The sequence below is a fragment of the Podarcis liolepis genome, assembly GCF_965112155.1.
Source record: "Podarcis liolepis genome assembly, chromosome: 11".
Lineage (NCBI taxonomy): Eukaryota > Metazoa > Chordata > Lepidosauria > Squamata > Lacertidae > Podarcis > Podarcis liolepis.
The window spans coordinates 18,032,223-18,049,837 of NC_139565.1; the positions used below are offsets into that span (position 1 = coordinate 18,032,223).

Sequence of the window (17,615 nt, forward strand, 5' to 3'; positions counted from 1 at the left end):
CACCAAACTCAGACAGCATGGCCAATAGTCAGGGATGATGGGAGATGAGGTCCAGATTATCTGGCAAGCACAACGTTGGCCAACACTGTTACGAGGATTTCCCTCGCCACAATCAGTCATTTGCATGGGAGGTTTCTGGCTGTATTTTAATATCAGTTACCAACTAAAAATAGATGATATCTTATAGGCGAACCCTTCAAAACAATGAAATTTGGGAAGATTAGTATAGTCAAAGGATTATTGTGAACATTCAGATAAATCCTTGTGCCCCAAAAGGATGTGGAAGTGAATGGGGTTAGGAAAATGCAACCGTGTAATTTGAAATACTTATTTGTTTTATATATTTCCTAGACATTTATAAGCTGATTTTCACTAAAGGCCCCAAAGTGATTTGCATCAAGAGTAAAAAGTATACTGCGAGTCAATCAAAATGCATTCCAGACATGACAATACAAGTACCGTATTGGCCCAAATATAAGCCGCACCCGCAAATAAGCCACACCTTTAAAATTCAAGGCGGGAGGGGGAGGGGAGAGGGGGGAAAAGACAATACCCAAATATAAGCCGCTCCCTTAAAATTCCTCAGGCTCTCACACCCGTTCCGTTTTACCGTATGTCTGTTTCAGCAGCGATATCGTAAAAGCCAATTTTTGTAAGGCCGCAAATTTAAGCCGCACTTTAAATTTTCACGGTCGGCTAATATTCGGGCCAATACAGTACTATAGTTTTAATACAATGCAGACAATATGACCCTTAGGTTTATTCAAGTCCTGTGAACACTTAGCTAGCATCTAATATATTTGATGTCAAGGTTTAAAAATGATGCTGGCACCTTGATATGTTTTTGACCCTAGACTTTCAAACTGGGTCGTTTTTATTGGGTCATTTGAGTTCACTTGCCAATACTCTAAAATGCATGCTTAAGAGACCACTCAATTTATGATTATTGCAAAGACTCCCGATTTTTGTCTGAAAAGGATAGGGTGACATTTCTCATATTTGTGCTGGGCTTTTATTTTCCAGAGGGTTTAATAAGAACTAATCTTGTGTAATTGTTGTGCTTTAAAGCGAGAGGCGCAAAAGGCATTGCTGTTGCTAATACACAAGGCAGAGCTGCTGCAGCCTTTTACAACTTCCCATATGTTAATGAAAACATTTTCTGAAAATTGGCAGATCCCCGCATAGGAGCTGATGCCAGCTATTTTCATGGGCCAGTTCGAAGCACAGCGAGAGGGGAGGAATGCCTTGTTGTGGTGGCTGCATCCGTCTGACAGGCTTTCACATTGCCCCTCCTCTTATTAATATTCTTTTTGATGTGAACTTGTAAAACAGAGGATTGGCTGTTAATCTCCAGGATCTCAAGGGCTTTTGGCATTGGCCCATAATTGATGTGTTCACATGGCTGTTGTCTGACTACTAATGATTAGACAGCCGTGTTATCTCCCAGCTAAAATCAGTGTTGCTTATAAATCACACTTGCTAAACGGCAGTTTCATTTCTTCAAAGGCTCCGTACACGTCTACACACTTTGATAAAACTGCCAGCGGCATTTCATGATTTTACAAGAGTTTAGGTTGGGCTTATTTACATTTTGCTGGGCAAAACATTGAAATTTCTATGAAGTGTGGTAGCGTTTCGCCCCTTGATGAGCAGAGTAAGTAATGAATTCTAAGCAGTGGAGAATACACACAGAGGGGTGTGTGTTTTGTGTGTGTGTAATGGTTGATCACACATAGTATGGCATTCCTTGCTTTTATTTTAAGCAGGCAGAGTTACAGAAGTATTGTTACCCCCATACAGTGGTACCTCGGTTCTCAAACTGCTTGGCTCCCGAACAAATCAGCTCCCAAACGCCGCAAACCCGGAAGTGAGTGTTCCAGTTTGCGAACGTTTTTCGGAAGCCAAAGGACCGACGCGGCTTCCGCTTGAGTGCAGGAAGCTCCTGCAGCCAATCGGAAGCCATGCCTTGGTTTTTGAATGGTTTCGGGCGTTGAATGGACTCCTGGAATAGGATGAAGTTTGAGAATCCAGGTACCACTGTATTTCTAATCATTGTGAATACAGTCATACCTCATGTTACGTTTGCTTCATGTTATGTTCTTTCAGGTTATGTCCCGTGGCGACCTGGAAGTACCGGAAAGGGTTACTTCTGGGTTTCGCCGCATGCGCAGAAGCGCCAAATCACGCTGCGCACCTGCGCAGATATGGCGCTTCAGGTTGTGCTCTTTTCATGTTGCGAACAGGCCTCCGGAACGGATCCCGTTCCCAACCAGAGGTACCACTGTAGTCAAAAGAAGAGCAAAACGGAATTGTGATTCTGTGAGCTAAGTGAACCTTGACTTGGCTCAGTTGGTTGGAACATGGTGCTGATAATGTCAAGGTTGCAGGTTCAGTTGGATAGCTCGGTCAGTAGAGCACAAGACTCTGAACCTAAGGGTTGTGGGTTCAAGCCCCACGTTGGGCAAAAGATTCCTGCATTGCAGTGGGCTGAGCTAGATAACCCTCACGGTTCCTTCCAACTCTACAATTCCATGATTCGATGGGACAGCTGCATATTCCTGCTTCGCAGGAGGTTGGACTAGATAATCGTCAGGGTCTCTTCCAGCTCTGTGATTCAATGATTCTACTTACCTCCTTTTAGGCATCGCACCACATATTAGCTGCTGAAGACCTTCCTCTTTCAACAAGCTTTATAACTTGAGCTTTTACCTAGTATTTAAAACTGTACTGGAATAGTTTTAAAGATATTTTATTGCCTCCATGGGCTCTTTCAAGAGGAAGGGTAGGATATGTGGATGTGTGTGTGATAGAGACTATTCTATGCACATTTACCTGGTAGTAAGTGTCGCTGAACTCAATGGGCAAGGGAAGTCAATGGTACCTGTGATCACAGTTGCATTCCTGGACCTTTGGATCAGTTCATTTCCATTTTTGTGTACAGTGGTACCTCGGGTTAAGTACTTAATTCGTTCCGGAGGTCCGTTCTTAACCTGAAACTGTTCTTAACCTGAAGCACCACTTTAGCTAATGGGGCCTCCTGCTGCCGCCGCGCCGCCAGAACACGATTTCTGTTCTCATCCTGAAGCAAAGTTCTTAACCTGAAGCACTATTTCTGGGTTAGCGGAGTCTGTAAGCTGAAGTGTATGTAACCTGAACCGTATGTAACCTGAGGTACCACTGTATTTGTATTTCTGTACTGTTTTTCATCTACAGAAAGAAGTATCAAAGTGGCTCACACGGTAATGAAACAAAACTATTGTCAATAAAAATAATCACCCAGGGCATCAGTCAACTAAGTTTTACTCAGAGTACCCCCACTGAAAATAACATACACGACTCAGTTAGGTCCATTATTTTCAATAGGTCTACTCTGACTTAGTTTAATACTACATCCTCCAAATTTGTAAAATCATCAGAATAGCAAATATTAGGGAAAAGTATGGGTCAACGGGTATGACTTCAGTGGGTGGTGAAAAGATCCCACCATTGAGGCAAACATGTTCCCATTGGGGAGATTTATTTTATTTATATATTTATGACATTTCTGTGCCACCCTTAATCCAAAGATCACAGGGTGATTTACAATATAAAAACAGAAAAAATATATATCATAGTAGCAAACAAAAACAACAGCCCTCCGATACAGAGTTTAAAAGGCCGTAGTTTGTTATTTGCAAAGGATGCCTTATATTCCCAGTTTGAGAGGTTTATATTCACAGGAAAGGTGTAATGGAACTTATGCTATATGCACACATTTTATTTGGGAACAGCGTGCTTGTTTTCCCCCTGCGTATTTCACACAAAACCTAGGTTCCTTGCACAATTTTTGCTTCTCAAAAGCAAACTGAAAATCTCTGTTACCTCATGATGTGCCCATTTGAAAGCAGATGTAGACAGTCCTGGAAGAGGTGGCGGGCTGTATCCCACACATGCCCAATTATTCTGTAGGGTGAGCATGTACCAAGATTGCAACCAGCACTTTTTTCATTCACCTGGGGCATGTGCAGAGAGGGAAAGGCGTGGATTTAAGGGGAGGGTTTTCAGTCATCCTCATCAACTACCATTTATACCCTGCCCATTCGGCCAGGTCTCCCCCGCCACTCTGGGCAGCTCCCAACAGAATATTAAAAATACATTAAAACACCAGTCATTAAAAACTTCCCTAAACAGGGCTGCCTTCAGATGTCTTCTAAAAGTCAGATAGTTGTTTATTTCCTTGACATCTGATGGGAGGGCGTTCCACAGGGCAGGTGCCACTACTGAGCAGGTTCCCTGTAACCTCACTTCTCTCAGTGAGGGAACCGTCAGAAGGCCCGCAGCGCTGGACCTCAGTGTCCAGGATGAACGATGGGGGTGGAGATGCTCCTTCAGGTGTACTGGGCCAAGGCCGTTTAGGACTTTAAAGGTCGGTACCAACACTTAATTGTGCACAGAAATGTACTGGGAGCCACTGTAGGTCTTTCAGGATCGGTGTTATATGGTCTCAGCAGCCACATTCCAAGTAACCACATCCATGGTTGTGGATGCCAGGGTCTAGAATCAATCTTGATTGAAAGCAGCATGTTGAGAGTAAGCATGACTAGTCCCAGATGGAGAATAACTACATGTGTGCAGCATGTACGCAGCCTTAGTTCCTTGGACCCCGAATTAAAGGATTGCTCATTTATTTAAATGCCATCTATAAAAGCAAGAGCCTTTTCTGGAACAAAGCCTACAAAAATATGGTAGAAGTTAGAAAGTGAAATAAGTATCCACAGACACATACTTCTGAAATTTTGTAATTAGGATAGTATTTTTTAGTTGGTTTTTTAAATCAGATTTTTTATTTTTATATGGAACATGAGTTCAAATGGCTGAAAAGGTCTTCCTTTTTATTTTTTTGCCCTAGACGTATGTGTGTGTGTGTGTGTGTGTGTGTGTGTAAGTGGCTTTCCCACAGGAGATGGGGAAATCTGGCATTTGAATCTCACTTCCTCCTATCCAACAGGAAAGGAGTGTCTTTTCTACAGGAACTCCTGTGTTATATAGTGGAATCCACCCTGCTGGGCAGGAAATCCCCTACAGGAGAGGTGGAATTTTATTACTCCAGGATTGGAATTCTGGAGATTTGCGAGAACATCGGATAGACCGGGTTGTTGTTTTTTAATGCCCTTCTTAATTTTAGCATCTGGAATAGCAGAAGCAAATAGTGGAGTATCTGTGCACATAAAGGAAAGATCACAGCTGTCTTCCTAGTAATGGTGATATTCCTTTTCTGACCTATTCTTCATGAGTTATTGAGGTGGGGACGGTTAGTGTGTGCATCATGTTCGGAACGAAAAGTGCTCACTAGGGCGCTTAATCTATTTACTGGCAGATATTCACCGTCAGCTTTCTGGTACAGAAGGGCCATCGCCGCCTGATGCAAGCGTACACTTGGGCAATGGAAAACTGCCAAGCACAACACTCTGAAACTTAGTAGCTTTCGTTGCTAATCAGGTCCCCAAAAGCTCGTGAAATAAGGCGAGGAAAGAAAACGTTGCTGCATATTTCTGTAGGGTTTTAAGGCTGCCTGTGTACAGAACTGCTGCAATCTGTACAACTAACCTGCCTTCAAGTGTAGCTTGTGGTTTCCCCCCTCTCTTTCTCCTCCTTGGAACCTCTTCTGTGATAAATAGCAAGGCTACTGCTCAGCGTGCCCTAACACCTGGGAATAATCATGCAAAAATAACAGCGAGGAACTGCAAAGCGTCTGTTCTTGACATTAACTTTCCTCAGCTTGACAGACTGCCACCAGCAGATGTTAGACTTGTGTACCTTTCCCCTTCCCCATCCCCCATTTGAGATGGCTGCCTTCCCCGCTTCTGCCTTCTCAGCCCTCGTACGTTGCCTCGCAAGTTCTTTTGGGGACTTTCAACCAAATACAGTGGTACCTCGGGTTAAGTACTTAATTCGTTCCGGAGGTCCGTTCTTAACCTGAAACTGTTCTTAACCTGAAGCACCCCTTTAGCTAATGGGGCTCCTGCTGCTGCTGTGCCGCCGCCAGAACACGATTTCTGTTCTCGTCCTGAAGCAAAGTTCTTAACCTGAAGCACTATTTCTGGGTTATCGGAGTCTGTAACCTGCAGCGTATGTAACCCGAGGTACCACTGTAAAACGAAATATTGGGTTTGCTAACCCTGTGATCTTTGAAGAAGCAGCGATGATAGCAACGTTCTGAGCGCCATTTGAAATTAGGAGGAAGTTCATAGAATCATAGAATCATAGAGTTGGAAGAGACCACAAGGGCCATCGAGTCCAACCCCCTGCCAAGCAGGAAACACCATCAGAGCACTCCTGACATATGGTTGTCAAGCCTCTGCTTAAAGACCTCCAAAGAAAGAGACTCCACCACACTCCTTGGCAGCAAATTCCACTGTCGAACAGCTCTTACTGTCAGGAAGTTCTTCCTAATGTTTCAAGCAGGGCATGTTTTTTGTCTGAAACTTGGGGATGCACCATTTACTTCTGACTCAGGAAATGGTTCCCCTTGCAAATGTGTAAAAGGAGCACATGGTAGGCGGTGTATTCCTTTTGACTTCTGGTGTGGGCATACTGGATTCCTCCCTACCCACTCCGGCCCATTTCTCCTGACATGCTAGCTTTGCATGCTCAAGGGGGTCTTGTTTTTGGCCACCTTGAGATTACTCAGATCTGATCCCTCTTTTGTTGCCTGAGCTGGTACCGTTTAGGAAGGTCTGTAACGTGTTGTGTCTGCACATTCGAATGTGTATGTTAGACATAAAAAATCCACTGAGCCATATTTCCTGTTTAGCATTACTGCTCTGTACCTGCCTCGCTCTCTTTCCTTTAGGGTCATAGCATTTTAAGGCTGGAAGGGATTTGAGGGGTTAGTGTCTCTCATATATAGTTGTTCTTCTTCTTCTTCTTCTTCTTCTTCTTCTTCTTCTTCTTCTTCTTCTTCTTCTTCTTCTTCTTCTTCTTCCCTGCCCATCTGTCTGGGTTTCCCCAGCCACTCGGGGCGGCCTATCCAAAAGCATAATAAAAACACGAAGCGTTAAAAACCTCCTGATACAGGACTGCTTTCAGATGTCTTCTAAAAGTCGTGTAATTCTTGATATCTGAAGGGAGGGTGTTCCACAGGGCGGACGCCACTACTGAGAAGGCCCTCTGCCTGGTTCCCTGTAACTTCATTTCTCGCAGTGAGGGAACCAGCAGAAGACCCTCGGAGTTGGACCTCGGTGTCTGGGCTGAGCGATGAAGGTGGAGATGCTCCTTCAGGTATACTGGGCTGAGGCCATTTACTCAAGCCACATTCTCTTTATTTATAAGTCAGTATAAGCACAGAGGATTCATAAACAAATAGGATGCTCACTGCAGCAACTATTCCATCCTAGAATTCCAAGGATTCTTAATGTTTTGAGAAAGTAGACCATTTCACAAAGTTTTAATGCTGGGTGCTACTTCTGCTCATGGGTACAATTTAGAGAAATTTAAGTATGCATGACACATTCGGGATTCTGTCTTGTGGTCTTTACCCAGGAGACCATAAGTGCATCATAACTCCCCCCCCCCAAAAAGAAAATATATTATCAAAATATTGTGTGAGCGGAACTGTGCTTTGGGAACATAAATTCACATATTTTGATAAGATATGGGCAATGCTGTCAAATCTAGAATCAGTGACCACCTATTAGATCTGCTTCTCCAAACTCTGGCACTGCAATATGAAGCCTGAAACCTGAATGCAGAGTTCCCCGCTACAGGGGAATCAATCCACATGTGGAAACTTGTAGTTTTACATAGACACATTTCTCTAGAATGACCAAGTGTCTGGTGTCTTGTCATTTTGCAGAGCTTCTTTTATTTTCTAATCCGGAGGCCTCAATGAAGACTGGCTTGTTATACTTTGTGCGTTTGTCGCCATCCCTCACAATTCTTCTGTTACACCGCCTTCTTTTGTATAAGAGCATTTAATCTCTGTAGCAACATCGAACTCCTTCAGGCATCACAGAAAGTTAAACATCGCCTGTCTCTTTGTCAGTGTCTCTTACTGTAACACTGTTGAAACAGTCCTGTTTGGTTTTGAAGAGCAAAGTGTTTTGTGACTAGGACACCATCTTGAAGTGTCTTAACATTTATTAATAAACACAGTGTTTATTTATTTGCAGCATTTATACCCCACTATTTTTTCCTCCTCCTCCCAGTCTTCTTTAAAAGATTCTAAATTTGTGTCTTTTATCAGTGCCGTCAGTTTTGCCATCTCTGCAGATTGCAAGGCGGAATCTGTCCGTTTTAATGTTAGTAACCCGTTCTTCTCCAAGAAACTTAGAGGAGCATATGTGGTTCCGCCATTTTATCCTCCCAGCATCCTCGTGAGATGGGCTGGTCCAAGGTCACCCAGGGAACCATTTGACTGAGAGGTCTCTCCAAATCCTCATGGTCCAGCAGAACCTTGAACTCACTTGTTGACCAACTACCCCCTACTGGATCTCTTAAAACAACCCACTGATTTGGAGCATTTTAAAATAATTTCACAGGGTTCTATCTATCTATGAGGGCGTATAGCTTGAGCCGACACTGTGCTGCTCCACATCTGGATAAATGCTGGGGGAAACACAGGAACCAAGTGCATTTGCATTACTCCGAAAGCCTGAAAAGAAGGCTGGAGGGCTTCTGTTATGAGAAGTCTGTGCGGCAGCCAAAACTCATGTAGTGCAAACTCTGGCCCTGTGTCTTGAATGTAGTTCAAAGATAAATATTGGGGTTTTTTCATCCTTACTTATCCAATGACTAGTTTGCAAGGAACAGCTGTTTTTGAGGTCAGTTGGTTTTCACTCGCCTGCATGCTTGATTTCTTGTTGAAAAGCTTTCCCTCCCCCCCCCCCCCCGCACCCTTTCTTTTAAGGCTGCCAACATCTTAAAAGTCTGATGGCAGCAGGATAAACACATAACAGAAGTGCAGAGCTTCTGTACTCTGCTGTGCTTTATTTCATCCCTCCCTTTTTTTGGGTCAGGTAGTTGCCAAACTAGAGATTCAGCCGTCAAGTTTTAACCAGCATAGAATAAGTTTGCCTTCCAGGTTTTAAATAAAGATTATTGGTAGGTCTCAGTAGGAAACGTAAATTGCATCCCATTTGTCTGTGTACTGTTTGTTTAGAGTACACTCAAACCTCAGATCCCAAATGCCTCCGTTATCGTACATTTCAGCTCCCGAACACTGAAAACCCGGAAGTAAATGCTCCGGTTTTTTAATGTTTTTCAGAACCCGAATGTCCGACGCAGCTTCTGCTTGAGTGCAAGAAGCTCTTGTAACCAACCAGAAGCCACACCTCGGTTGTTGTACGTTTCGGAAGTTGAACGGTCTTCCAGAACAGATTACGTTTGACAACCGAGGTTTGACTGTATACAGGTTACATTATGCCAGTGGTCAGCAAACTTTTTCAGCAGGGAGCCAGTCTACTGTCCCTCAGACCTTGTGGGGGGCCGGACTATATTTTGAAAAAAAATATGAACGAATTCCTATGCCCCACAAATAACCCAGAGATGCATTTTAAATAAAAAGAACACATTCTATACATGTAAAAACACGCTGATTCCCGGACCGCCCGCAGGCCGGATTTAGAAGGCGATTGGGCCAGATACAGGCCCCGGGTCTTAGTTTGCCTACCCATGCATTATGCTATTGTATTTCAGCTGCTAGTTTATCCAATGAAAGATACTCTGAAGGAAGGGAAAGAATATAGTTCTTCTACGTCCAATTCTCCAGTCTTACCTGTCACACAAAGACTTTGGGATTACTTAGGTGGGGTTGGGGACGCAGGTGGCGCTGTGGGTTAAACCACAGAGCCTAGGACTTGCCGATCAGAAGGTCGGCGGTTCGATTCCCTGTGACGGGGTGAGCTCCCATTGCTCGGTCCCTGCTCCTGCCAACTTAGCAGTTCGAAAGCACGTCAAGTGCATGTAGATATATAGGTACCGCTTCAGCGGGAAGGTAAATGGCGTTTCTGTGCGCTGCTCTGGTTCACCAGAAGCGGCTTAGTCATGCTGGCCACATGACCCGGAAGCTGTATGCTGGCTCCCTTGGCCAATAAAGCGAGATGAGCGCTGCAACCCCAGAGTCGGCCAGGACTGGACCTAATGGTCAGGGGTCCCTTTACCTAGGTGGGGTTAGTGCTGCCACCCTTATCCACCCTGCACTTCCAGTGTGCACAAGATTCCTGTCTGCACACAACCAGTGGCCGTTTCATTTTATTTCATGCGTCTGATGATTTCATGCCACACTAACTTAGACAGTTTCTAAGATGGCTCAACTTATTTTTCATAGTCATAGTAGAATGGAGCCCATATTAGAGAATAAATGATAAAATGTCATTTCTAAATAAGATGCTACCTCAAATTACTGTTGATATCTTAGGTGGTTCGTGATCCTAGGCATCTGAAAAGCCTGGGAGCAAATATTAAAGCAAGCGATCAGAATGTCTAATAAGGAGCTTTCCAAACTTTTCCTGTTGGTGACACACTTTTTAGACATGCCTCATTTCCGCAACGCAGTAATTCGGTTTTGCAGTAATTCAGTTTTACTGAGTTTAGCAAACCGGAAGTTAAAGGGAACCCCTTTCCGGCCTTGGGAGGAGCACGGGGAGTGTTTGCGTGATGCACCTACACACTGCAGCCAAGACAATAATGTGTCGCAACAGACAGTTTGGCAAGCTCTGGTCTATAAGGTAATAATTCGGTGAGTCACTAAAACAGGGTGGAAACTCAGTGGTCACACTGACAGAGTTTGAAGACAAAAATTCCTAAGTGACCCTAGTTATTTGAAGAGGATATTGAAATATGTTTTGATTGGTGCATCTTGATATCATGTGACTTTTTGGGTACTGCTTCATAATGTGTGGAATTGCTGTATTCAAAACTCAATGTGTGTATAAACACAATCTTTCCTAATACCTTCAGCATATGACAGACTGTGTCTTTCTTTGTTTTTGTTTTTAGGTTGACCCCCTCTTTACAGTGCCTGCACCTCCGCCTCCTATCTCCAGTAGTCTTACACCTCAGATTCTGCCTTCCTACTTTTCTCCATCTTCCTCCAACATTGCTGCTCCAGTTGAGCAACTTTTGGTACGGACTCGTTCAGTGGGTGTGAATACTTGCGATGTTGGAATAGTAACGGAACCGGAATGCCTTGGACCGTGTGAACCTGGGACCAGTGTGAATTTGGAAGGGATTGTATGGCATGAAACCGAGGAAGGTAAGCTGTGGTTTCTCTTCCCATTTTGTCTGAACGTTGCATCTGCTTCACAGGTTTGTTAGCAGTCATATTATACAGTACTGTTTGTTGTTAGAACTAGAGGAAATTCCCATCCTATCTCTTCCAGTGAAACCAGCTACATTTTAAATAAAATAAACTCTTGATACATGATTGTACCGAGTGGCTTGATAAACCTTTAGGATAAGATTGGATGTATTTTTAGATATTGAATGTCTTTGTTTAAAAATAAAACGGTTTACAGTGTAACAGGATAATGGTGCAGGAGGAAGTGTTTTTAAAAGTGATACAATTTTAGAAGTGTATCTGAAATTCACACTTCTATATTTTAAAACATTCTATGCAATACCCTGTACAGGCAATCTGTATTTAATGTGAGGAGATTTCCTGAGCATTCGTTTTAATTTTTTATTGTAAAGAAAAAAGATTTGTGCTGCATGAATACATTTTCTGGTGATGTTAACAGTTATGAGGATTTGTTTTTTGAATTGGAAGTTTCTGAGAGAACATCAATCCATGGAGGTTTCATGTATAAGGCACATTAATTAAAATAAGGCAACCTGTTGCTTTATGAATAAGCAGGCATTTATTGAAAATAATTAAGAGATGAAACTTTGGTCAGGAAAAGAATTGGAAGTGTGATGACTCTTGTTAAAATTAAGGCATCAGAAAAAGCTTTTCTTTGTCATGGGCAGATTTTTTCCATTATAAATTCCATAAGATACTCTCTTATTGCCTGAATTTACTGTTATCAATGATGGAATTATTGTACATGCTGGTCTAATTGCTGGTTTTGACGTAGGATATTATATCTAATCAGAACTGTTGGAATGGGTGCTGTTACAGATGTTTTCTCATGTTTGCTTGAGCAGTGTTTAATTACTAGTGATTTAATAGCCGCTGTATTGGAAGCAAGAAATTCCATTTCAAAAGTGTCCTACAGCACATCAGCTGATGATAAATCCTAACATGCTTCAGTTGTATGCGCAACAGTAGTTCATTCTGTGCAGTGATATATAAGGCACCAGCAGAGTGCTTTACACTGTCTGCCTGGAAATCAATAGAAAGATTCTGACTTGCTTGCTTTTATATGCTCTCGTCCATCCATCTCTTTTGCTGCGCACGCTTTCATCAGATTCGTAATCTAGATTGATCCTTTTAGATTGTTTTCAAAGCACATATAAATTCTGTTTTAAAATATGCAGGCTGAGGTGCCTGTCTCTCTCCCTTCGTGTTCTTTTCACTGACCTGCATTAGCCAGAGTTGGAATGTACGAGTGTGAATTGTGGTGACATGAAAGAGCAGTAGCTTTTAATAGTGTTATTCTTGCTGAGTAAACTAAACTTCTGACCCCCACTGAATTAAGAAGTGCGCCTTGTTAAAGGTCTGAAGGGCAGCAGTGTGGTATTTTATAATGTGCCTCCATGCTCATAAGGATGATATTCCATCTGCCTGCTTTTGGTACTACTCGGATGTGCTCAGCTGAGAAGATTTTTATTTATTGAAATTGCCTGATCCAGAGTCCCTGCCTCTGCTTATGGGAAGAGGTGTATAGTCTAGGAAACTCCGCCAGTTATTATCCATTCTGTTTGTGCATCTGCAAATCTGGGACATTTGCGTGGCATTAGCAAGATAACTACGCAGCCTTCAAAGCTGCAGAGAATAGGGAAACAGGATAATAAAGGTTTCACTTGTTGATGTCTAGCATATTGGAAAGCTTCTTGAGTAATATTAATAACGTCTTAACACTGATAAATCCCTGAAAATTGTTGTGGGCTTCTAAGAAAGGAAAGAAGCAGATCCTGATTTAATATAGGAATATTAAGCTGAATATATTAAGCTGAGCCTTCTAAATATGGGAAATTCAATAGATGTGGCTGTCTGGTGGTTTTTCCTTTGTGACAAAAATTACCTGGTGGTGTAATGCTACGTAATGAAAAATTGCTTATGCTTCAATCCAAGACACAATTGCAAGTAAATTCTGTTAATTTCATAGATCCTTAGTACATTTAGCATTGGGTTCTAATGGTCTCATTTACATGTTAGTGTTTGGGGCACACTTCTGGCTGACTCCTAATGTGCAAATCATGGTTTCTAGGGAGCAAGCATTGAATCTGCACCAAGCCCAGGTGTCTGAAGTGTTATGCATAGTTTTACACTTCAAACAGTGCATTTACATTGGAGGATAAGCAAGGTTTTAGTGACATAACAGTCAAACATATGGGGCAGAGAGACATCCACTGGTTGTAGTTGCATTGTTTTTACAGTCAAACTTCGTTCTGCATCTGCCTCCACTTGCGTCTGCTTCGGCGAACGTCCGCGGCAAACCCGGAAGTACCGGAAAGGTTTACTGCCAGGTTCGCTGCTTGCACATGCACAGAAGGGCTAAGTCGTGCCACGTGCGTACGCAGACACAACACTTTGTCGTGCATCATTTTCAGCTTGCGGACGGGCCTCCGGAACGGATCCTGTCCACAAAATGAGATTTGACACTAATTTGTTTTAAAAACTGGAATTTCTCTTCTCTAAGGCTCAGTGCGGCTTCCAGCAAAGCGAACCATACAACAGTGGCAGTAAAACTATGTAAAAAAACCAAACCAAACACAGTCTCTTCATCAAGAAGCCACTAAAAATAGTGTACTCTGTGTCAACAGTCCCACAGGTCTAGACATGCTCACTCAACAGCTCTAAGGCTTTTGGAAGAGCTAGGCTTTGTATCCTTTAAGAAAACCTCCAGAACAGCTTTTGGACTTCATCAGAGATGTTGTTCTGAAACCTTGAAATAATTAGGTTAATGGCCCTTGCTTCTCGTCCCTGATGTATTCACCAGATGTATCAGATGCTTGCATTCACACAGTTAAATACTAAACAGTGAAATTGGTAACTTTCATACAGACAACAGGAAAGGTACAAGGATGATCCGAATAGCAGTGATGCACTCCTGAGGCTCAAGCGTGATTCATACCTGAACATGCTACCTTTTGCTTTGTTTATGAGAGACAGAAATTGTGTTGGGTGGCGTTGAGTCATCAGCCGGGATCAGTTGTGCAGTGATCACAACCAGTTTGTAGGAGGTCTGAGCTGCACATATGGCAGCCATATACAAAATGCAGTTTGAGCAGCTGCAGTAATTCCTTGTAAAAAGAGGAAGATAAAGAGGAGCTGGTATTAACGGCAGGCGTAATGAGAACAGTGTGGCATATAAAATAGATGCAGTTTTATTTTGCATGGAGTTCTTAAAATGGTAATACGGGCTGCTCTAGTGTAGTCCCCCCACCCAAGCCATATCTTTGCTACGTGCACTTTGAGCACATGAGGCGCTTCTTGTGTGGCGCTTCCAGAACGGGTACTCCAATAAAAAAGGCAAGCTGCTGTTTGATAAGGCAATCCCAAGCTGTACTGTTCAAGGGAAGGCCACTTATGGCCTCTGTTACCACTGTCTAGTTACAAGGACCTCCATCCTAGCAAGAATACAGTGGGCCCTTGGGTCACGTTACCTTCGGTTACCGTAACTTTCAGGTTGGGAACGCAGCAAATCCGGAAGTGTATATACACACGTGTGCAGACGTGGCGCCTCATGTTGCAGACTTTTCAGGGTACGTACGGACCCCCGGAACGATTTAAGTTTGTATCCAGAGAGTCCACTGTACCAGTAATTGGGACTCAATTAGGGATGGGTGATAATATCGTGCAAAACCAGTTTGAAGTTGCCATCGTGAAATTGGTTCCATAATTTTTGACCCAGCAGTATATCGCAAATCATGATGTGTGCCAGGGCTGGGTGATAGATCGTGTTTTGTGCGTGCGTTGGTGTGCTAGGCAAGTATTACAGTGTGGGGAAAACTGTGAAGCCAGCCAGTTCTTCTACATAGCTCCATCCTTATTTCAGACATTATGATGTATCACGATGTTTAGCTGGTGGTATATTGCGATGTAAAAAACCAGGTATCATCCAATCTTACTGTTTGCCTCTATGCAGTTCCATCCTTATTTCACACATCATGATATGTTGGTATATCGTGATGTTTAGCTGCTGATATATTGTGATGTTGAAAGCCAGATATCTCCCAGCCCTAGTCCCAATTGGAAAAAATACCTGTTAGCTACTCATCCCTTTATTCTGCCATTGTCAAAACTGATTTCCCTAGTCTTCGTCGCGCCTTCTCTCTTTTCCCCTTCAGTGTGTCCCGTCTTTTGGATTGTAAGCCTTTAGGGCAGGGCTTACACCATAGTTTGATTTATATGTACATCACCCCCACATCAATACCGCTTTTAAATTGTTATTTGTAGTTATCTTTAAATTGCTGTGAGCTACTTTGGGATATAGTCTTCCTCTGCAAAGTAGGATAATTGTATAATAAAAAACAAGATTCCAGAAGTGTTAGGCAGCCTACAAGTATTGCCATCAAATGGCTTGTTTTTCCAGTTGAGGGCATTGGAAAACATTTGCATGACTGACCAGGAAAAGAAAAATTGCTATTATTGGGGGTGGTGGGGGTGGAGAAGGGACTTCAAGAGAGAACTGAAGTCAGGTAAGATTACTGTCATTAATGACATCATTAATGGCATTTCCCTGCTGAGAAGAAGAAAAAAGTGGGGAGAGGCCTCAAGGGTAATAATATTGCTATACTAAAATCTGTGTTCATTTCAGACCTGTTCTCAAGTGTAGCAACTGGGAATATGTTGGCAGACTGAAGACTTCAGAAACTGTGCTCCTCTGGTCAGTTTGCAGGAAAGGGGGAAAAAAGCCAACAGTTCATTAGCTGACACAAATCTTTGTAACCAGTCAGACTCAATTAAAGTAAAATATCTGAGAAGAGAAGACTATTTAGATGATAACAGATGGGCTGCGATGTAAGGTTAGTGAGGGCAAATACAGAAGCTGTCTTGATAGTTGCTTCTAAGAAAGCTGATATTTATTGCTAGTTTGACTGTGTTGGTCTATATTCAAATAACGTAGGCCACTCAGAAGTCACTATGCAGTATGGAATAAATTAAAAACACATTTTAGTATTATTAATTGTAGTATTGCCAATACTATTACAGTGGTACCTTGGTTCTCAAAATTAATCCATTCCGGAAGTCCATTCCAAAACCAAAGCGTTCCAAAACTGAGGCGCGCTTTCCCTTAGAAAGTAATGCAAAATGGATTAATCCATTCCAGACTTTTAAAAACAACCCCTAAAACAGCAATTTAACATGAATTTTAATATCTAACGAGACCATTGATCCATAAAATGAAAGCAATTTACTATAAAATAAATACAGTATTGTAGATGATAAAAAAATTAAAATTGATTTCCCCCCCTTACCTGCATTGATGATGGTCATTGTTTGGATGGGGGGGGGGGCTTTTATCCATTTCCGCAGTTGCACAATCAATCAATCAGTAGCTGAACTGGGTTCTACACAGTCACGAAAACAAATTAACCGAAAAAGCCTCACAAACGCAAAATAAATAGCAAAAACAAAAGACCCAAACTTCATCCGTTCCGGAAGTCCGATTGACTTCCGAAATGTTCGAAAACCAAGGCACAGCTTCTCATTGGTGCAAGTGCCCCGGAAACAATAGCTGACAGCCACATAGGATGCTTGGCTTCAGAAAATAGTTTGAAAACCATAACACTTCCGGGGTTTCAGCATTTGAGAACCAAGGCGTTTGAGAACCAAGGTTACTTCTGTAGTAGTATTACTGTTACTTTTATTATTTCTTACAGTAAGCAATATATGGATAGGCTGGGTAAAAACACACACCCCAAAACCATAGGCGCCGACTCCATGGGGCCTGAGGGGGCCCGAGCCCCCTCAAAAATTCGTTTGGGGGGGCTCTGCCCCCCAATAATCTCGGGCGCCCCTCCAGCAGAGCGCCACCGCCGCCCCTCCCCCAGCCCAAAATGCACAGGGTCGGGCTGCATGCCTCCTGCCCTCCCTCCCGAGCAAAAGCTCCACCCAATTTCCTTCGGAGCTGATTAATAGGCGCAGCACGCTCTCCCCTATTCGCTCACGAGGAGGCGGCGCCACTTTATCTGCATATTCATGAGCTTATTTATTATTCATGAGCTTTCGCGGGCTCCCCCAATATTTTTTATAAGTCGGCGCCCCTGCCCAAAACACCTTTACACTTCCACATTCACAAATACGATTTCTCTAAGGATGGGGAACCTGAAAGATTATATAATTAACCGTGACACAAACTGTATATCATCAGCTGCTTAAGGGGCATTTTGAAGAAAAGAAACTGCAAATATTTATTCTCTCTGGTTTTGGATGCGAACAGCTGTAGCCATCAGAAGTAATTGTTCTTATGAAGGGTTTTATGCTTGAACGCTGATCCAAAGACAGCCATCCTTCACCTGCCTGCCAC

The 17,615-nt window shown here is 42.8% G+C and overlaps 1 protein-coding gene across 5 annotated transcripts in view; it reads left to right on the forward strand.

Moving 5' to 3' along the window:
- The window catches only part of ZNF608 (zinc finger protein 608), a gene marked incomplete at its 3' end in the record, with an annotated part of 133,913 nt that overhangs the window by 46,919 nt on the left and 69,379 nt on the right, over nt 1-17,615 (forward strand). For all 5 annotated transcript variants that reach the window (XR_014516809.1, XM_083464374.1, XM_083464375.1 and 2 more), the window contains one exon: nt 10,978-11,233. Coding sequence is in view for 4 of the 5 variants with exons in the window: in XM_083464374.1 (XP_083320500.1) it covers nt 10,978-11,233 (256 nt within the window). The remainder of the gene's footprint in view (nt 1-10,977; nt 11,234-17,615) is intronic.